Source organism: Thunnus albacares, chromosome 21 (assembly GCF_914725855.1).
Source record: "Thunnus albacares chromosome 21, fThuAlb1.1, whole genome shotgun sequence".
Lineage (NCBI taxonomy): Eukaryota > Metazoa > Chordata > Actinopteri > Scombriformes > Scombridae > Thunnus > Thunnus albacares.
The window spans coordinates 23,336,057-23,359,308 of NC_058126.1; the positions used below are offsets into that span (position 1 = coordinate 23,336,057).

General features: G+C 41.3%; 1 protein-coding gene across 6 annotated transcripts in view; it reads left to right on the forward strand.

Moving 5' to 3' along the window:
- kcnh2b (potassium voltage-gated channel, subfamily H (eag-related), member 2b) overlaps window positions 1–23,252 on the forward strand; it is a 245,252-nt gene that overhangs the window by 132,451 nt on the left and 89,549 nt on the right. For all 6 annotated transcript variants that reach the window (XM_044339371.1, XM_044339376.1, XM_044339374.1 and 3 more), the window contains exons 3-6: window positions 1,255–1,410; window positions 2,410–2,623; window positions 2,757–3,091; window positions 3,181–3,392. In XM_044339371.1, coding sequence (XP_044195306.1) covers window positions 1,255–1,410; window positions 2,410–2,623; window positions 2,757–3,091; window positions 3,181–3,392 — 917 coding nt within the window. The remainder of the gene's footprint in view (window positions 1–1,254; window positions 1,411–2,409; window positions 2,624–2,756; window positions 3,092–3,180; window positions 3,393–23,252) is intronic.

The window sequence follows — 23,252 nt, forward strand, 5'->3', positions numbered from 1 at the left end:
CTGTCCAGGTAAGAGCCGGGACGGACTAGAGCCAGGTACGCTGAGACACATAGGAGGAACTATTTAACGTCAAAAGGCCACTTTAGGCAGTGGTCAGGAGTAGAAACAAGGATTACAGTGAAAAGCTAAATGGCTTTCTTAAATTCTCAAAAAGCTGTTGTGACATTGCATACTGGATGCATGTTGTTGTAGCTTTGTTTTTTTTTTTTTGCAGAGTTGATGTTACCAGGCAAAGTGGGACAAGGCTGAGTTCCAGAGGGACAGATTAAATTTTAATTTAAATGATGTGTAATTTGAGGAAATGGATGCTGGATATGTCAAAGGTTATTTGTCTTATACTGGTCTTGCACAAAATTTGCTTTAAAGGCATTCTTAATGCATTTTACTCATTATTAAATTATTCTAACTACTTTAGTAGTGGAGGTAACTATCTTTCCTGAACAAAGTTACTGAAAAAAGTACTGAAAGAGTACTGAAAAAAATGTGATGAGGATTTCAGTGCTGAAAAGTGTGACATAAACTCTTACATTTACCTGTGAACTTTCTGTTTAATCCATGTTGAATGTTAAAAATGTAGCAAATGCTCTTCCACTCTCAGCAGTTGTTGCTTTATCTGCTCCTGTATGAATTTCTCAGTCTGGTCAATGTTTTAAATTAAGATGACAAAGTCTTTCTCCTGTGTCAAGGTATGTGTGTGTGTGTGTGTGTGTGTGTGTGTGTGCGCGTACATGTGTATCTTTGACTTTTTGAATGTTTAAATTCCCAGTGTCAGAACCAGAGCAGCATCTTCTTCTGTCTTCCAGTCTTGTTGTTATGTACAGTGTATTGAGGTCTATAGACCTGGTAGGAAACTCCCAGCCACTTACTGCCATATGTGGTCTAATTTCGCACTTACTTAGCTGTTTTAGCACTCGTGTGTCAGATTAGCAAACATGCCCGGCCTTGTACTGAAGATTGTGGTGAGCTGATCAAGTGCAGATACACATGTAATAAGGAGAGAGAATGAAAACTGTGTGTGTCCAAGTGACTCTGTGTAATACTGCATGTAAGCTTGCATTCTTAGTTTGACATCTTGATATCTTTACATCATTGTTAAAGAATCAGCAACTGCAGTTAGATGACTTTAGCAATGAAAAAAAACTGAACTGAAATGATATTAATGAGGAAGTTTTGATTAATGAGGAAGTCCATGTTTAAGCCCAGTTTACACCTTTGGTTCTGGATCTGACTGAACTTTATCTCTCTGCCCCGCAGGTCAGTGCTTCCTGTGTATGGTGGACGTGGTCCCAGTGAAGAACGAGGATGGCGTGGTGATCATGTTCATCCTCAACTTCGAGGTCATGTCAGAGGACACAATCAAAGACCGCAACCGGGAGCTCAACCACCGCCTGCCCACTTGGCTCGTCACCGGTAGCTGCTGATTAACATCATAGTTGCTCGATGCTGTTTTCTCTTTTTGTTTCTCTGGTTGTTGTTTTCTGCTCTATGCTGATCTGGTGATGTTTAAGACACCTACCAGACATTTGCTTGACACTTTTCACCTGAATGTTCAAATTATGTTCTAGTCTTGTTCACTTTTCCCGCTCCCACATATTGGACCATTAAACGTAGCATGTTTTTCATTAGTTTCAATTAATTAATGAAAAGCTCAGAAAATTGTCGGAACAAATGGAGAAAATAATACATGGCAGTAGCTGTTAATATGATAGCATTAATCTATAAGTACATCATGTGTCCAGACTGACAGCCCATTCTGGAGAATTCATTTTTTGACTGGTTCAATGCTTAAAATCTGAGTTCACCATGCTTCTCTGTTCATTTACATTACCTTTTCAATAACTGAGTGGATTTAATATGTACAGTCAGTGAGAGGTGACGTCTGTCATTGTAATTCACCTGGATCATTTTGTTCATCTCATTTTGCAGAAAGGCCAGGTGGTCCTGATAAGTAATATTATTTCTGTGAATCGTTCCTCCATATTTGTGTCAGATCAGTTTTATCAAAATGCTTTTTTTCATGGACTCTGCACTTAATTTTCCGGAGGGATAACCCAGTGGAACAGTATCTGAAGTAGGACAATGATGATATTTAGAACCAAGTCTGTCTGTCAAACAGAGTTTTTAACTTTGTGGCTAAAACCAAAATCTAATCAATGTTACTGTCCCAGATTCCTTTAGACCGCTTTTGAAGAGGACTTTTGAATCTATTGGACTTAGCATGATCCCGCTCAAATCTCCTTCCCTCCTAGCATGACCTATCTAGACTATCCTCCTATATTCTATCTCTACTTGTTTATCTCTTTCACACTTGCCTTTCACTCCCCTGCTCTCCTTCCTACCACACTTCATTATTGGACATCCACCTGTAGTTCTACAGATAATGAGTCTTACCCTCCATCTACCCTCCAGGTCGTCCACGAGGCTTTAAGCTGCGTCTTCCCCTGCTGCGCTCCCTGTCCAACAGTAAAGTGTCTCTGGACGACGCAGAGGCCGGTCACATCCCCACTGCCACACCACTGCCGCTGCACCCAGACCACCACAGTCACGAGTCCCTAGGCCTGGGAGAGTTCCTGCCCCTCCCATCCATACCACCGGACCACCAGGAGCAAATCAGTAGAAACAGGTAGGCCTCAGAGATGACTTTTGACAAGGACATGTTAAGGAGATGGGTTTGGTAAGGCTAAATACCACATGAACCGCTCTCCCAGATCTATAATATCCCGTCAATAAACATTATGTCCTTTTCTGTTTCCTAGGTCAGCACTACAAGGCTGGCCAGAAGACCGCCAGGAAGACCAGCGCACTTTACTGGGCTCTGAACCTCCTGTACACCCTCCTCCTTCTCCTCCTCCCCACGGAGCCCACCTGGTGGGTCCCCACACCCAGTCATCGCCCTGCATAGTGCCCCACCACCGCCTCAGCCTCAACCCAGACGGCTCGGCCTCCAATTGCACGTTGTCGCATAGCCGCTCGCGGGAGAGCTTCCACAGCATGCGTCGCGCCTCCTCCGTGGACGAGATCGAGGCCATGAGGCCCGACTGGGACCGAAAGAACCGGAGAGCAAGCGTCCGGCCGGGCAGCAGCAGCACCGGTGAGACATAGATGGTGGAGAACAGAGGACTCTTTCTATTATCCTCTGTGGTTTTTACCTCATCATCTGACTTGTGTGTGTGTTTGCAGGTGCAGTAAACAGTAAGTCCAACATACTGAACTCCACATCAGACTCAGACCTCATGCGGTACCGCACCATCTCCAAAATCCCTCAGATCACTCTCAACTTTGTGGATTTCAAACCGGACCCACTCATCGCCCTGCCCTCCGGGGAGATGGACATCATAGCTCCGTGCAAACTCATCGACCGGACGCACAACGTCACAGAGAAAGTCACACAGGTAGGACGCAGTTCGTGTGTGGAGTGTGTGGTGTGCTGTGCATGGAGAGAGGCTGCGCTTGTCATTTGGGACGGTTTCCACTGTCTGAGCTTTTCTGGGCTACTGAAATGTTTTGGCGTCAGACTTTTTCTATTCTCTGTTGCAGTCTAGCCTGTTCTGAACTTGAGAGTTAAGTACTGAAAGTGTGTCTGCGCTTATATACGCAATTCTTAACGCAAAGAATATTTGTGTGCTTGGTGGTTTCTGAGAGATATGTAAGTATGTTAGCATAATTCACTTAGCTCCTTCACTCGCTGTAATCTGACAAGCCTTCCTGGGGCGATAATGCTTGTAACACCAGCTCAAGTAAATGACAATGAGATTGATTGAGCTCTGATGAGAGGATGATGAAGGATGGCGTGGCGGCATTTCTATTACCAGTAATTGACTTAGAGAGTAACAGAGAAAGGACGTATGGGAAATGTTGTGAAGCAGCTCTTTCATTCTCACAAGCCTGTGTTCTCCAACTCCCATTTCCCTCCGCAGTCACTTCCTTTCTTCCCTCATAGGCTGCTAACTCATCACCTCTTTCACGCTAATTGCCCTTTAAAAGCTTCTACCTCTCTGTAGATGTTCTGTCTTAAGTTTTGTTTGATATGCTTATCTCCTGGTTACAGATGGTTACGGTTATGGTGCTTCCTATAGCTCAATGCAATAGAATATGCAGTAAAGTGCAAAAAATAAGGAGGCAGTGTATAACTTGAACTGACAATAATTATAAATGTCAACTGTGATTCCATATGCTTTAAGAAATGCATGCATGCACTCTTTAATGACACTCATAGATGGCTTTGATGAGTTGTGAAATTGCTGGCTGCCATTCTCACATTGAAAAATGATTTGTGTCTGGACCCACCACCTGTGTTACTTCACCACATGGGCTTAAAAAGCATTTGTCAAAGTAACTCGGTTTAGGAGACACAGAGGAGGCGACCATATGGGACGTACGGGAGGAAGAAAAGTCTGCTCTGACTTCATCGCTTAACCGAGGCGGTTGTTTTGTTGCACTCAAAAGAAGCCACATTTAGCAAATTTGTAAAAATGAACCTTGACTCAAACTTCTTTTTGAATGTTGACAGATGAGAGTTATAATGAGGGCAGTGGTTGCACAAACAAGGTGGTTTTGTTGGGAAAGTTTTCTTTTCTACTTGTGCGGAAAGAGGAACTCAGTTTTGGGCCATTTTTAGGAAGAGTAAGAGTCTTCCAGAGCATTATTTAGAGTTACTTACTTACTTACTTAAGCCTTTCTGTGTGTGTGTGTGTGTGTGTGTGTGTGTGTGCATGCGTGTGTATTCAGCAGTGATGTCTCAGATTGAATGCCAATTTGACATCTCATTAATCAGCTCCCTGTAGATTAATCAGTTTGTTGTTAAAGCCCATGTCTCTTCTGGGATTCATGTGACTGTGACGAACTGCAGGGGAAATGTTCATTGCAAGAAACGTGCCGTAGACTTCAAAACTTTCAGCCGTCTGACAAAGATGACATCTCACATCCCTAAAACTGTGTCATCTTACAACTCAGCTTGTTGTAAATCACCTTGTCCTCTTTCTTGTCTTACTTCCAAATGAATGAATGACTGGATATTCTCTTTTGTCAGAGAGGATCTTAAAGTAGTGACAGGATAAAACCTGAGTTTTGGATTTTTGAGGGCCTCTACCCTTCCAATTATCTTGGGTTTGTCTAGTTTATAGTTCAAGATATCAGGATGGATTTTCCTCCTCTCACATGTAATCTCCTCTGTATGAAAGACAATCTGTTTTGTCAGAATTCCCCTCTTGTATTGTGGTTTCATTGTGCCTGAATATCATCGTATCATACGCGCTTTCTCACCTGCATGAATATTTATTAAAGTGAGTGTTGACTCAACAACAAAAAAAACGACTGTATAAAATATCTTCCTCCTGGAAGCCTGCAGTGCAAAATAACTGGGTTGTAACACTGAATGACTCAAACTTACAGTCTTTTAAAAACTTAAATGATGGTCTTTAGAGAATTTCATTTGATTATAAGTTTCATTTTGCAAGAGAATCTGTTTGTAGGCCATATGGCATGCAATCAAAAACTTTAGTTTAACATGGAGACCAGTGATGAAGTCCTTTAATTCCAAATTGTCAGCTTTCTTTCTTTATCTTAATCCTTCTGTTAGGACTGTAGTCTACACAGAGTTACACAGAGGAATATGAACAATCTTTCACATGGTGTGAGTGAGCCATCCTGCCCTCTTTTCTACTTCAGTAAGAATGGGAACATCAACAGACAATAATCCAAAGTTAATGACGCAACACAATCTATATAAATATAAAGCTAATGCAATCATGCTTAAGCATGTGAGGTGCAGCTGGCAAGGTCACAACATAACCCCTAGTGGCTGTGCGTGCGTGTGTGCGTGTGTGTGTGTGTGTGTGTGTGTGTGTGTGTTACAGTATGTTACAGTGCAGATGGAGGAAACAGCACCAGCTGTGTCTCCAAATGCTATCGACTGCTATTTATAGACAATTATAGACAGTTAAGGGAAAAATGGAAAAACACAAAATGAGATGCATCTATTCTTTTTTTGTCTTTTTAAAACATAAAACAATTGGGGGTAATGTGGGAAAGAAAACTGAGTGCAGAAGTCACGAACCCATAATAAGATCAAAGCAGCAGGATGTTTTTTTTTTTATGTCTGACGTTAAATCCCATAACTTCCCCAAAGAATCGCTCCCACCTGCCCTCTGACCCTCCTGTGGAGACCAAGAGTCTCCTGGTTTTCAGTCGGCTACAGCAGCTGATTTCAGCGATCACTATGTCTTCAACTACAGAGAGACAAATAATCAGTTAAATCTACAACTGAGCTGTGAGGTTCAACTTCAAACCTCCATACTCTTTGATCTATGTGACACATGCTTGACAACAACTGCTCAGTGGATATTACTCACGGCAGCTGTATTACCAGCTGAGGCCTGAAGATGGCAGCACCACATCAGGTAGTGTGATGACAGGCCTCGGTAATCCCTCAGAGGAGCAGAGAAGAAGATGTTGCAAGGCAAACAAGGCTGAATAATTTAAATGTTCCATAAAACATCTGACACCCTGAAAATGAACACATGCGGATTTTCTCTCTCATTTGGAATGACTCCTGGCACTGTCCCATTTTCCTCTTCTGAACATGTTGGTTTTTACATCTTGTGCTTCAAGACCAAGCTGCTTTCACTCAGGCTGGCTCCAGATTATTGACTTCTCTTACTTTGTGCACACACAAACGGCCAGAATGTAAATAAACCAGCTGCTTTAGATGTAAATATCTATACTTAGGAAGCTCCTTTTGACAGAGCAACAATCAATGAACATCTTATTTTCGTTTCATGACAGTCAAGTTGACTTGTGAGTCTTATTCAGTGTTTAGAAAGGCGTGAAGAGCTGAGCACACAACTGAATATAGAGATGTATAGAGGAAAACTTGTTTTAAGCCTCACTGCACACTTGGATGCACTAACACACTTTAGCGACACTTATAGCTTCTATAACTATGGTCATGTCCTATAGGGGACACTCGATTAAATAGGGACTAAGACATACACTCCACACACTCCCCCCGCCACAGCTCTCATACAATATTCCTGACACACACCCATCTCCATACATGGCATTCCCACCGACACGTGAACATGAACTATGAGCACCCACGCATACACACACAGGAGGACAAACTCACTTGCAACCCACTGACGCTCTCTTACACTCACACACACACTACCTCTCCACTTTAGCAGCCTGTCACATCCATCTCCACAGTGGGATCCAATGGAGCCATGGATGGCACACACCGCGCCCAGCAGCAAAGTGGTAGGAAACCGTCTTCACTTCTTAAATCAGACCGAGAACAAAATACAGTTTGTGTTAGACGTTTGAGGTTTGGTTTATGTGTCGGAGAGTAGTGATTTTGGTGTTAGAAAGGCCTGTGTAATAAGAAGTCTGTGTAAGATGTCTTTTTCAGTGACACAGCCCTCCAGTGTAGAGGGCTGAAAAGATTGAAGGGTGTTATTTTGATCTTGAGTATCTCTTATTTCCGGCAGTTTGAGGAGGAACAGATGAAAATGCAGATGTAGAACATTTGTTGTTATTGTTGGAATTCAAATGTCTAAGTCTATATTCTGTTTTTACAAGAGTATATTTACAACCTTCACATTGCAATCATACAATAATTTATTAATCACCACAGTAAGTATTTATGACTACAAAGTTTTATCCGTGTAAACAACACTTGATGTTAGCTGCAGATGGTGTAAAGCTGTATTATTACAATATTGTTGAAAAGATGACGATGATGACGTACTGGATTACTTGGAAACATTGCAGACATTGATCCTTGAGACTGTATGTAATCAAATTACTGTACATTAACAGAATTGTTTGCTTCATCTTGCCCTAATTGTCAAGTAAAATAACCCCAAAGTATCTGAAAATAAAGTCACAGTGCCAAATCTGTCTATTCAACTGGATCATCCGTAATATAATCAATGCAAAAATTGTTAATATTATTCATTCTGTTGTATTTTTGTGGACATCCAATTCCATACTTACAAAAGCTTTAAGAATTTAGATTAGAATTACTTATTATTTTATCTGAGTTCTACTCACATATCATGCTATTTTCTTCTAGTTTCATGCTGTGTTGTTCTCTTTAAGGATGAAAGTAAGGAGTCAGACTGTCAGGTCTTGGTGCTTTAAGTGACTCTGCTGGTCCAATTTGTCTTCTGGGGCCATATGACGACAAAGAGGTTCACTTCCAAATTGGAGGCAGGACATGAGAGCTACTGGAGAGACATACTTTATGGTACTTTGACAAGATTCAGTCCCAATTAAGCAGCACATAAAAGTCCAACATTTTGGGTAACAATCTTCAAAAAGTGTTTACTGACAAGAAAAAGTTGGGACATAGTTGGGATGATGGTCTCACAAGTTTAATGCTGAGCACCCAGGTAGAGACATCTTGTGCCAAAAATAGTCTTAATTAAAATGATTTATTTAGCTATATTTCCCAGACTCATACTATTCTTCTCCTCTCCCTGCTGAGGCACTGCAGCTTAGACTCAAACTGTTACCATATTTTATCAAGACAAACACTTACATAAATCATCAAAAGTGAGTTATTTTATTGTTGGTAATGATTTAAACTCGGCTATACTTCATATTTTGCATTCCCATATGAAACTGCTACTACTTTGTGACTTCTAAGCTGTGTGCATGGGGTCGGCATACAGGGTGCTGTAATGAGCCTCAAAGAATCTTTATTGTGCCATTATGTCAAGTCAATTTTATTTGTATAGCGCCAAATCACAACAGAAGTGATCTCAGGGCACTTTTCACATAGAGCAGGTCTAGACCGTAATCTTTAATTTACAGAGACACAGCATTCCCCCATGAGCAGCACTTGGTGACAGCGGCAAGGAAAACCTCCCCTTTAATTGGAAGACACCTCGAGCAGAACCGGGCTCTAGGTGGGCGGCCATCTGCCTTGACCGGTTGTGTTGGGAGAGAAAGAGGGAGGGGGAGAGAGAGACACAGAGAAGTACAGTAACAATAATAATAATAATAGAAATATGACTAATAATATTAGTAGTAGCAGTGGGCGTCAAGCCGGACCACAGGGACAGCAGGCGGTCCGCAACTGAAGAGCCACACTATGAGGAAGATGCCAAGTTAGTAACATGAATCAATAGGACATGAATGCATACAGATGGAGAGGAAGAGAAGGAGAGAGGAGCTCATGGGAAGTCCCCTGGCAGAATCTAGGCCTATAGCAGCATAACTAGGGGCTGGTCCAAGGCAAGCCTGGGCTGGCCCTAATTATAAGCTTTATTAAAAAGAAAAGTTTTAAGCCAACTCTTAAACGTAGAGAGGATGTCTGCCTCCCAGACCCAAACTGGACGATGGTTTCACAGGAGAAGAGCCTGATAGCTGAAAGCTCTGCCTCCCATTCTACTTTTAGAGACTCTAGGAACCACAAGTAAACCTGCATTCTGGGAGCGCAGTGTTCTAGTGGAGTAATAAGGTACTATGAGCTCTTTTAATATGCTGTAGTGCTTGACCAGTAAGGCCTTTGTAGGTGAGAGGGATTTTAAATTCTACTCTGGATTTTACAGGGAGCCAGTGCAGAGAATCTGAAATGGGAGAAATATAATCTCTTTTTCTAGTTTTTGTCATTACATGTGTAGATGTATTCTGGACCAGCTGGAGAGTCTTTAGAGACTTGTTAGGGCAGCCTGATAATAAGGAATTGCAATAACCCAGTCTAGGAATAACAAAAGTGTGGACTAATTGTTCTGCATCTTTTTGAGACAGGATGTGCCTGATTTTTGAAATTTTGATTACTATTTTTCAATATAAGTGAAAAAAGGCAGTCCTTGAAATTTGTTTTATGTGGGAGTTGAAGATCCTGATCAAAGATAACTCCCAGATTCCTTACAGTGGTGCTGGAGGCCAGGGTAATGCCATCTAGAGTAGTTATATCATTAGATAATGTGTTTCTAAGGTGTTTAGGGCCAAGCCCAGTCTCAGTAATAGAATGTGATGGTCAATGGTGTTACAATGGAGCTACTTTAAAGGACTACAGTACACAGCCTGTTACTAAAGACAGATTGATCATATCTACTAAAAAAATGCTAAGGGTAAAACTTCCTTAAGCAGCCTAGTTAGGATGGGGTCTAAGAGACAGGCTGATGGTTTTGATGAAGAAATCGTTGAAGTTAGTTCAGGAAGGTCAATTGGAGAGAAAGAGTCTAAATTAGGTTTTACAGCTGTCTCTAAGGTTCCTGTATTTGAGGATAAATCAGTACCTGTTGAGGGCAGGAGGTGATGAATTATGTCTCTAATAGTTTGAATTTTATCATTAAAGAAGCTCATGAGGTCGTTACTACTGAGAGCTATAGGAAGACATGGATCAATAACGTTATGACTCTTTGTCAGCTGCTGAAAGTGCTGAAAAGGAACCTAGGGCTGGTTTTATTTTCCTCTATTAATGATGAGTAATAGGCGGCTCTGGCATGACAGAGGGCCTTCTGATATGTTTTAAAGGACTAGTATATAAGATTTAGTGGTATCTAGTGGTGAGATTGCAGATTACAACCAACTGAATACTCCTCCCCTCACCCTCCCCTTCCAAGCGTATAGGAGAACCTACAGTGGCCTCGAGACTCACAAAAAACATGAAAGACCCTCTCTAGAACCAGGGACTCATTCTAAGGTAATGAAAACACAATCCTTGTTGTGATTATACTCCAATTAAATATGGCTGTACGTATGAATATTATATTCCATTTCTGCCAAGTCCATTCCACTGGATGCCACTAAATTCTACACATTGGACATTTAAGACTATCTTGCCAGACTAAGTGAGATTCTTCCAGTTTTGTAGGAAACCATATCCTTTTAAGTTTTCGCAGTGTTTGCTTTAATTTGCGGGTTTGGGAGTTACACCATGGAGCCAACCTCTTTCGTTTTATTATCCTCTTTCTTAAAGGGGCGATGGAGTCGAGTGTCATTCACAGTAAGCCTGCAGCACTGTCAACAAGATGATCAATTTGGAAGGGACTAAATTTAGCATAGGAGTCCTCTGTTGTATTGAGACATGGCATTGATTTATATGCTGATGGAATCGCTTCCTGAAATTTAGCTACAGCACTATCAGATAGACATCTAGTGATATTTTTGTGTAATGGCATATAGTCCAGTAATAGGAATATTAGTTTTTCAGGTTGGGTGTGAAAGACTAAGTACAAGGCTTTGAATGAGTTATAATTAAGTTTAGGTCTAGGGTTGATTAATAGGGTTGAGTCGAAAATGGCTGCAACTCCACCTTCTCAGCTGGTGTCTCGAGGAATGTGAGTATTAATATGACTGGAGGGAGTGGATTCATTTAGGCTAACATATTCTTCATAACACAGCCAGGTTTCAGTAAGACAAAATAAATCAATATGATAATCTGATATTAGATTTACTAATAGGCCTACAGCTTTAGGTGACAGAGAGCTAATGTTTAATTCTTCTATTTTGTTTTACTATTGCAGTGTTGGTGTTATTTTTTTATTAGATTTTTATGTATAACTCCTCTCCTGTTTACTTTTGATTTAATTGATTTACGTGTTCGGGGAGCAGACACAGTTTCTATGTGGTTTTAGGTGGGTAACTGTTCTAATGGAAGCACAGAGAAGAATGTGTAGGACTGCAGCTCTGCCTCCTGGTCTCAACTCTGGGTTGTCATGGTTTTGGTCTACTAATAATCTCAGTCACATTTCTAGATATGAGAGCAGCTCCATCCAAAGTGGGATGTATGCTGTCTCTCCTAATCAGACCAGGTCTTCCCCAGAAGGTCTGCCAGTTATGTACAAAGCCCACGTCATTTGCTGGACACCACCTCGACAGCCAGCAGTTGAATGATGACATGCGGCTATACATGTCATTACTGGTCAGATTTGGCAGGGACCCAGAGAAAACTACAGAGTCCAACATTGTCTGTGCATATGTACATACCGACTCAACATTAATTTTAGTGACCTCCTTTTGGTGTAATCAGGGGTTGTTACTGCTGACGTGAATAATAATTTTACTATCTTTACACTTATTCTTAGCCAGCAGTTTTAAATGGGATTCTATGTCACCTGCTCTTGCCCCAGGAATGCATTTGACTATGGTTGCTGGTGTCACTAACTTTATGTTTCTCACGATAGAGTTGCCAATGATGGGAGTTGGTTTCCTAGCGAGTGTGTCGCTGATTGGGGAGAACCTGTTAGAAACATGAACCGGTTGGTGGTGAACCATGGGCTTCTGGTTAGGGCTATGCTTCCTTCAGACAGTCACCCAGCCACCCTGGCTTCCCAGCTGCTCGGGAGCTACAGGGGAATAGGAGCTACACTGGTTGGCTTGCATCGACAACTGGGGACTGGCTATGTCAGCAGCTAACAATTGGGTTTCCATGGTGTGGAGCTGCGCTTCCAACTCACTAAGCCTCGCCTCAAACACTGCAAATAACCTTCATTTATTACATGTGACATTATGACTAAAGGAGGTAGAGGAATAGCTAAGCATAAAATACACTGAGCAAGAGAAAGCAGGAGAGTGAGAGGGAGAGACAGAATAGGGTGACCATAACTTTAAACCCCGAAACTGGACCCTCAAGTGTACTGCACATTTATACACGTGCACATGTATGCGCTTATGCACATACCATAGGTGTTTTCATCAGGATGGGGGACAATTATTTCACCGATTAGCACACCTACCAAGCGCACCTTCAACACCATGGACAGCGCCTCAGCAGATGAAAAATTATGTTTTGTCTCCCAAAATCCACCAAGGTATTTGTCATTGTGCGCAAGCGTAGGCTGCTGGCTAAATGGCCGACTGTGACACAACAAAACAAGGTATAAATCTCTTTGTTGCCCTTAAAAAATTTATAGGCTGTAACATAAAAATAACGAACTTACATCTTCATGGTACGCTATGCTACGAGCTGGTCGCGAGTTTAAGAGAGATTAAAATGTCAAAACATTAAATCACAATTGCACCTCGTTAATAACAAAAACCAAGAAAGATCCTTTAAAGAAAATTACCTTTAAAAAGATTGCCAGATACTTTACACTTTGCAGTCTTTCTACTTAGAGTTTCTTTTCTAGAGCTCTCAGCTCTCAGGGAGACAACCACTAATGTTTGGTTGGGTCACTGTAAGAGAGAAGCCATCGGTAGCTACTAAGCTAAACTGCTAAGCTAAAGTAGCTAGCAGATCTGAATAGTGTGTAACCAACTGTGGGATTAGCTAGAAAGTCACTAAAAGAAGGAGAACACTATGAGTGCTTGAGCAGAACTAGTGTAAGTTTACATGTATAGTAGGTAATTATCTGCAGTAATGAAGAATATAGTAAAATTATCTGAGTTGAGAGCAGCAAAAATGCTACCAGTAACAACACGCTTACTGCAGCACGTCAGCAGCACGTCAACCAAAGAGACTATTATAGATTGTAGACTTATATTACATTAAATGGAATGTAGGTTGTGTATATTTCTTTAATGAGCTGGCTTTACAGGAAATAAGGGGAACAGATCTCTGTGGAGAAGGCAGGAGGAGTGTGTCACATTTCTACTGTACTTTAACTGTGTGTGTGTGTGTGTGTGTGTGTGTGTGTGTGTGTTTGTGCTTATATATGTATCCTCTTATGAGATGTGAAGTGCATAATATATAAGTTTGTGTGTGTGTACTAGAAGACAGTGTGCCTTTCTGAGTCCATCTTTCACATCTCTCTACTGAACAGTGACATTACTTGCATGGACTTGGGTGATTAAGGGTGCAAAAACTCTGTGAAATGTAATATTTCATATGATACCAGTGTAATTTGGCCACAAGGCAGAGTAGGTTCTGCTTATTTTAGACGTGGAACTTGTTTCCCGATTGTTATACTAATTTTATAACCTTGATGACTTTTAGTCAGTGAGTCATCATTTAGTCATCACTCAATAGCCATTGTGCTCTTCATTGGAAATACACAGCAAATACAGTATTTTGAGCTGAGACAGCTGGGCAATTTTGACAAGATCGATGACCAGATATATATATATACAGATATCCTGAACATAAAAAATGTTAAAAGCAAAAAAATACAATCATGTATGTATTTTTTTTTGCTTGTAACATTTTTCTTTTCTGTGTGTTGCTATGTTGTCCACAAGGCAGTTCATAGCTTCTACCCCAGTGGTACTGCTTTCAATAAATTGTGCAAAGGTCACACCATATATTTAGACTGTACATTTTAGGAAGTGAGTACATATGGGTTCTGTCTAGCCATTCAAACTTTGTTGCAACCCACTCAATTGAAGTTGTTCAGTACCAGTTAGTGAGTGGAAGGCCTGTACTGTATGAAATAGAGCAATCATACATAAAACCATTGCAGACCAGCAAGGAAAACAGTTGCAAACTTGAAACTATGATTTGTTAGGGGATTTAACATATAACAGAGACTTTGATCAGAGTTAATTTTCTCCGCATGCTGCTACTTCATTCATGTTCTTTTAGTGTACAGTATAGCAAAGCTGTTGTGGCTGCAGCTCCTGTTATTCCATTAACTGAATTCCCCACTAGTCAAAGTCTGATGATACATATTTGCATAGGGTCATGAGTATGCATGAGCTCTCTAAATAGTGTATGACCTGAATGATTCAAAAGTAGGTATTTTTAGCAGTGCCACATGTTTTTTGCTGAGAAAGCACCAGGGGGCCGAACTCTAATGTGACACTGTAGTTGTTTTGGTGAGAGATGCACCTCTGGCTAAGTCCCAGAGCAGGGTTGTGTCCGTTAAATAGGACAGAAATTAGTAGAAATGAAGAGCGCTACTCAGTCTACCTAGAGGAGAATATTTTATCCAGCCGTTTGTGTTTGTTTAAGGCTGTGGATGATTTCAAAGACATCTGCATGTGTTAATGGTTTGATTTCTTCCCCTTATTTGATTATAACTCCATCACGCATATATTCTACATGTTTCTCACTGCCATCACCACTTTGAACATTTTTGGGTGGAGGTATCTCAGCCAGTTTAGGGGAGCAGTTAAAACATCAGGACTTGAATTTTGCGAACATTTCTTCCAGACATGAGTCCAAATTGCAGTAGTAGTTCATGCAATAAAAAAGAGACAGCAGTATAATGGACACCATAAACCTCTCTGTTCTTGTTCACATGTAGTATGTGCACCATTCATCAACAAACAGAAATAACCCCTAAGGCAAGAAGACCATTAACCTTTTTCCTATTTGCAACACCTATCTTAAATAGTCTTCATTTTGTGTTCAAATACCCCTATTCTTTCTTCATTTAGGATATTTTTGTCATCAGTTTTAAGTGCAACAATATGGTAATTTTTTGGTGAAAAGAGCGCCAGTGCTTGGCTCTGTCAGTTAATGGGCTGGAATAGAGTAGAGTCTGGGAGCATGTGACGCACTCAACCTGCAGGACTGTAATTTAGCCGCCCGCTCTGTGGCTCTGCCTCAATACCTCAAATTGATTGAGTGCTTCCTCCATGTGAGTTCAATGACCCACAAAGACGGAAAGCATGTTGTCAGAGTCTTGGAGCAATGTGTATCTACCAAATGCCAGTCTTCATCTCTATTCAGATGGGACTAGTTTCCACAGAGTAGGTTTAGTAATTGCACATAACAGATCAGCTTTATTTGCTGTATTTTTTGTAGTAATGTAATGATATCCGAAGAAACATTTTGTCACCTGTGGGATATTGTAAGCTCTATTTTTTCTGTGCTTGCTCCCAGAGTGTTACCATTCATCAACACCAAACATGCAAGTCACATAATTTGCGTGAGGTAGAGCGTAGGATGAAGAACATTACATAAAGCATTACTCACTCTACAAAGTAGCTCTTATACTACATGTGAACACAATAGTAGTTGTCTTTACCTGGTATTTCAATATCATCTGTTATTTTCTTTCACGCTTGAGATTTTAACCCAAGTCCCGGTAGAAAAGCAGAGTGAAGTTACATGACTCCAGGAGTTCAGAAACAAACAAAATGAACTTCTTCATCATTCTTCCTCATGTATAGTAAGTTCATAACTTCTGTGTCTCGTCAATACCAAAATACTACTGGACCTACTACTAGGGGCGTGCCTGATTACAAATAGTTATTCAGCAAAGCAGCAATAGTGGGGTTTTTATGAATATTTGTTTCATACAAATATTTCAAAAATTATTTGTTTTTGGGAAGCTGTTACGTCTATCAGCAGGTCTCAACAAGTGGAGTCACATCCACCTGCTACATAACGCACATTTCCTAATTTGGACATCACTCCCAGAATTAGGGGTGTTCCCCAGAGATACAGCTGAGCTACTGACACATGCAAAGGGCTCCCAAGGGACTCTCCATAACCTGTTGTTCCCCTTCTCCTTTCCACAAAGTTAGGTTGTAAAATATAGGCAATAAATGAAAAGTGCAAAGCAATAATCACCTTTGACGTTCTTCCCTACACATTACACAGTGTGCTGTCTCTGTGTTATGGGTGTATAAATAGGTAGAGGTCTGTCTGCAATGAGGCGATGAGTAAAACTCAGTAGTCAGCGCAGTCATCTGTGATCTGGGAGACTCCAGTTCGAGACCCGCTGTGGGGACTTCCTTCATAAGCTTATTTATTCATGAACACTTATTGTTAACACTTTAATTTTCTAAAATTAAAAGCGTAATAAAAACAAAAACAAGATTTTTAAGCCTCTTTCCACTTTTATTCAAATACAAATACAAATAATTTTGCTGCCTTAACAAATACAGATACAAATACAAATACAAATACTGGGTCCTCTACACATCCCTACCTACTACAAGTCAACATATTTGGGGTCAAAGTTTAATTTATTTAAACTTTGGCTGCAAAACCTGGCAGAATCACACTAGTATATTGTATATCATACTGACACATTCAGGGAGGTGAAATCCTTCCCCTTAATATAACTCAACTTAATAAATTCCTCAACTTAATTTCATCTGTCTACCACCACCTTCACTATATTTTGGAGAAACAACAGTGATTCCGGTCTCATCTAAAAGGGTACATGAAAAGATAGACATCTTTTGTTGGTAAGATTACATCAGACGTTTGGGAAACTTATCCCGTGTGAAGGAGTAAGACTTATATCAGGCATAGAGTAAAACTTGTTGAGCATTGCCCAGTTGAAGCATTGTAACTCATGCATGAATCATTGTGTTAAGACAGGAGCGTAGTGCCAGAAGTGACTTTCAAAATGTCTTCTGTGTTGAACAAATGTGCTCATTCTCAAGCAGCTAATCTATATCAGACTAATCTATTTTTCCCTCCTGCCACCCCAGCCCAGAGCCACTCCAGTCAAACAACATTAGAGAGACATCGATTTGGCCATTTGTAACGCTCTATATAACGTTAGTTGCTTGAAAGTAAATTTTGGTGTGTGTCTTTGAAACAACATGATGACACTGTTCCATGGGGCCTGCAGGCCAATCATGATTGATTGTCCTACACTGTTACACTGTAGCTTCAGTGTACAGGTTTGAACTATAATACATCATAGTTCTGTGTGAACTTGGTCCTTGTTTAGCTGATGTCAATCAAATAAAGGAACCAATTAAAAATCTTCTATAAAGTAAAAAATAAAATTACAAAACTCTACAACATTTCTCTGTGTGTGTGTTTGAGTGCTGGTGTGTGTGTGTATGTGTGTGTACCTCAGCAGGGACTGGCAAACTGAATCTGTCCAGCTCTAATTCACACCCAGGCAGGAAGCTTCTCAATCTGTTTTCAGTCTGATTGAACGCCTTTTACCACTGCTGGCAGGGTATCTCTGTCTTTGTCCATCACACACACATACATACACACACACACACACACACACACACACACACACAATCAACGGCATACTCTGAAAGGCAGATGGTATGACAGTTGCAGGGTGAAATGACAGTCCAGTGAGAGAGACACGGAAAGAGAAGGTGAGACAGTGAAGGTGGGGTTCAGGGATGAAGGAAGGATGGAGAACGAAGGGAACTAAACAGGTGAATAGGAAGAAAGAAGTTGGTAGGGAACGAATGAAGGAAAGGAAATGCAAAACACATAAAAATAAAAGAAACAAGGGAAGTAATTAAAGAGGGAAGGATAGACAGAGATTGTAGAAAAGCACAGAAGGAAAAAGCAAATAAAATGTAGGAGGGAATAAACAAGGCAGGAATAAAAAGGAACAAAGAAGGGAAGGAAAGGGGGAAGAAAGAAGTAGAGAAGGAGAGGAGAGGCCTAAAGAGAGAGAGAGAGAGAGAGCGAAGACCACATCGAAGTAAAAGTTCAAAGAGCAACAAATGAAAGATGAGAGGGGCTTATAAAGCCACACAGTCTGCTCCCACACCTTCACTCACTCTGTCTATCCCCTGCTTCATTTCCTCTCATTTCTTCACAAATCTTCTTATCTGTCACATCTATCCTTACTTTGTTTTACCCCCATCATCTCCTTTTCTCTCCCCATGACCCGTACTGCTTCTCCTCTCTTCATTCCCTTTTCTCCCTGTCTTTTTTTCTCTTTTCTTTTTTTACCCTTTGTCTTTTCCTCTTCTCTCCTATCTTTTTATCCCAGAGCCTGTAATTTCACTTTTCTTGCTTTTCTCCCCTCTTTTTCCCTCCTTCTTCTTTTGTCTTCCTATGCTCTCCTCTCTGTATGACCCATTTCCTTCGCCCTGGCCCCATTAATCACGGTGTTGTGGGTTCGGCTTGCCTTCCTCCCTGCCCGGCTGCTCTTCCTCATCATAGCAGGTAATTGAATCAGAGGAGGCTCAAGGTCCTGACAATAAGCAACCATTGATTGGTCTGTCATTTAGCCTGCTTACGTACGACCTGGCTGCTTTTTAGACTTGGCCGCCAGGGTCAGTTATGGTGTGGCAACATGTGTGATAATGGAGATCTATCTAGCTATATTTACCAGAGCAAATATCTGCCAGACAAGGAAGGCTGCTTCACAGTTTTGCGCTGTGGTAAATGGATGGGTGCATTACCTGGAGGATGCACAACAACATGGATTAGCTGGATAATGAAGGTGAGGAGGAGGCACGCATTAAATACTAATGGAAAAAAGACATAAAAGCAGAAAAGAAGTAAAAAGAAAGAACAGAGTCGTACATTGCAGTATATTACAGTACCCTGCCTTCTCTTATGATTTCCTGCCCAATTTGTGTGTGTGTGTGCGCGCAGTTTTTTTTATCACGTCACCAGACTATATGTGCACCTACATCAAAGAACAATGATGTGACCTTAACTGACTGAAATCCCCAGATGTCTTTGTGATCATAAATCCTTACTGTGATGGTATAAATGAGACAATCCTGATGAAATATGATGCAGTCTATATGTTGCTCTCAGCCCTTTATGTTCTATCTGCAGTAGTGTGTTTTTTGGTGCCACCACTAAGAGTCACGAAAGGTATAAATGTTTAAATCCTACATACAGGGGCTTTAAGTAACCTTAAGTTCACATGGAATTGGTATCAGGTGGTTAGTTAAACTGTAAGAAACATTTATACACTAGATGGATTAAACTGTGTACATAAGGGCCTGTTAAACTTCATGTGTGTTGGTCTGTAGGTCGGTCCACCTCATTGGTCCAGACTGAAATATCTCGACAACTATCAGATAGATTGAAAAAAATTATAATTTTACTTTGGTTTATAACCAAACACCTGCAAAACACATTATGTTTTGTGCTAATTCGCAAATGTTTGCATGCTAACATCAGCATGCTAGTATTATCATTGTGAGCATGTTAGCATGCTAATGTGAGGATTTAGCTTAAGTACAGCCTCACAGAGCAGCTAACATGGTTGTAGACCTGTTAGCACAAAAGCATACTTCTACTGTGCCTCTATTTTTAAGTGCATAAATTACAATCTGTGAAAAATAACTGCATCTGGTCTCAGTTTGAGCAACTTGAGATGCACTCAGTTTTATGCCTTACAATCAATTTCCGTCATCACCCACATGGGAGATGGTTGCATCCAGATTGGGTTACTGAGGCAGTCAGGGACCCACCTCGGACCAATCCATCAAAGGGCGTGCGGGGGGGAGGGCGGGGCGATGGAACGGGCTCATCTCAGGACGCAGTGGAGTGAACCAAGGCAGGCACAGAGGTGCTCTGTCACTGACACACACAAGCATACACACATGCAGCCCGCGTCGCTCATCCCCACGGTGCAGCCGGAAGCTAGTTTCCCTTATTTTATACCACTGAGGTTGTGTTGTAATAGCACTTACTGTATCAGAAGCAGTTTGGGTGTGTGAGTGTGCAGTTGCTTCAACAGTCTGAAGTAATGGAACACTAGTCTGTTGACAGAGATGCTAAACAGATTAAACAGCAATCCAATGAGTAAATGGCAATCCCTAAGGTCAACGCTAACACTGTGACTAGGAAATCAATAACTGACTCAATCTGTCTCATCTCTCTCTCTCACACTCACACTCACACACACACACACAAACACCAGTGCGATTACCTTCAGCAGTACAGCCGGTCCTCTTGAGACTACAGAACCTCTCCAGAGATTAGCTCCATGTTGGCTCCTAGGTGGCTGACAGGGAATGGAAGTGGAGGCTGCCATTTAAACCCAGTCATTATCCATGACCCTGGTTCAGACCTTGAGCCCTGCAGAAATATCATGGTAAATACCAGCAGAGCAGTGCTGCAACCAGACATGCTTCAGCACAGAAGCCGAATATAGAACTCTCGCAATGCAGCCAGAGAGATGGAAAATATACAGTACTGTACTTCCACATATACACACAAGTAACATACGGATGTACTAATTATATTGTGTGTGTGTTTATGTGGAGAGATATGATGGTGAAAAGAAAAACTCCTCCAGTACCTTCTATCTTCTTTTTAACTAACCTTAAGAGCCTTACATGGAGCAACACGTTCTCACTCCCAACTCATCAACATATGGATGATTGGTCTGGAGTGCTTGGTGTCACTTTTTAACACACCGGGTACCCGTTTAGCATCATTTTTTAACATCCATTCACCTTAATATTTACCTCCTGCGCTGCTATATGACACTTTGAGCATCAGTGTGGTGGGCAGACCGGATGATCCGCTGCCCGGAAGTATTTTCCTCACTGTCAAATCCCGTGTTGAGGTTTTCTTTTAATGATATCCTTTTTTGATTGCGGTAGCGGCTACATTACCCATGAGCCTCATAGACTCTTACTATGGAGTCCACTCTGTCTTATGCTATAAAAAACTTCTATACAGCCTGCTATTATATCTATTATTTACTTTTAATTATTGAATTTATTCCAAGCTGACTAAGATTTTTGTGTGCAGCTGTTTCACTGAGTCAAGCCCCAGTCTCTCTCTCTCTCTCACACACACACACAACATTGCTTTATTAGATGATGTGGTTCGATATTAATTGAGGAAGACTGTTTTAAGCAAGGTGATTTCATATTAAATGTCCTCATATTCTTGGAAATATAAAATTAAATGAGTAACATCATATTTTACAATCACAGGCTATAAAAGGCCTTTTCTTAACAGAGACAGTGACATATGGATTCAGGTAGTTGTAATTGCAGCCGACTGGCGGAAATTTGAAAGATGATGGCAGACAACGCAAAACAGGAGTGGAACACGCCCTTCCCTAGCCTTCTTCTATCCAAACCTGACAAAAAAAACTTTATTTCTCAGAATTGTAGGAGAAATAATTTAAATTGATGGCCTTAACATTTAATGGTACTTATATAGCGCCTTTTTAGTCTTCCAACCACTCAAACACTTTTTACACTACAAGCCGCATCCACCCATTCACACGCTGATGGCAGGAGCTGCCATGCAAGGTGCCAACCTGCCATCGGGAGCAATATCTTGCCAAGAATCTTGCCCGGGAATTGAACCGCCAATCTTCTGATTAGTCGATGACCCGTCCTGGGCCACAGCTGCCCCTCACCAGTTGAACTATCGTATTGTTGAGTTATAAGGACACTTTTGTGTTTTCACGTTGAGAAATATTGAGGATATCATTAAAAGAAAACCTTGACACGGGTTAGGAAAATACTTCTGGACAGCAGGTCATCCAGTCTGCCCACCGGACTGATGCTCACAGTAATAAGTGTAATATTAAGGTGAATGGACGGTCCTGCACGTTAAAACATGGCACTAAAGGGGTTCGTTAAAAGGTGAAGAGTTGTGAGTGAGAACATGTTGCATGGAGATGATATTTAAACTGACATTTTTTAAAGTACCGGTTTTTCTGCAGAGACCAGTTAGTGTTTTGATATGTACTTGGCCAGACACATGGAGGTGTGTGTGTGTGTGTGTGTGTGTGTTTCCCCAGTGCTTGCCCATTGGCTTGTTTGTCGACCATCTGCATGTGCAGCTTGCACGGAGGTGCTCATGGTTCTCAAGATTTCTGGTTCATCTGTGTGTTAACAAATTACTCCATACATAGACACCCCACCACCACCACTACCACCACCACCCCACACACACACACACACACACACACACACACACACACACACACACACACACACACACACAAATCAGGGCTTCCCAGTACCATGTGTCACGGTGAGAAATCACCTCCTATTGAATCTTATTCAGGTTAGCTTGTTTCTTGCATAGAAAACTGCTTAGTACACAACTGCACTAACTGGGAAACAGACCAATCCATGCAGGAATATCAGCGGGGTGGGTCGGCTCATCTCAGTTGTGTGTGTGTGTGTGTGTGTGTGTGTGTGTGTATGCGTGTTGTTGTGTGTTGTTCAGCACCTTAACGCAGTGTGTCAGCATCGTAGCAGCGCATCATGCAATGTCTGTCCTGTCAAGAGCTGCAGCAAAGCCTCATGGGAGCTTGGAAGGTGTCCAGAGATTCTCGTGGACCCACCTGCTGAGTCTGACTCGTTTTCCAAAAGTTAAACTCGGCGGGAGACTCTAGTCTGTTCCCTGCACTCTCAGTTACTCTCTCTCTCTCTGCCTCTTTCTCACTTGATCTGTCTACCTCGTTCTCTCTTTCAATTTATCTCTCTCTCTGTTCTCATCTTTTTTTTTATAGCTTTCTTTGTTTTTGCCTCTCAGTTTTTCACCCATTCTGTCCTCACAGTGTGGTAGTCTGTCTTCTGTTGTTTCTTTAATCTTTTCTCTCCCTAAATGAATATTGCTGTTGACCTCCACAGACCTTAACTTAAGCCAGCGCGGTTTAGAGCGGAGAAGAGAAAAGTGTGTTTTAGGAAGGATTTATGGTTTTAGGTAGAGAGCAGCATCTTTGAAATGGACTGAGGCCAGTGAG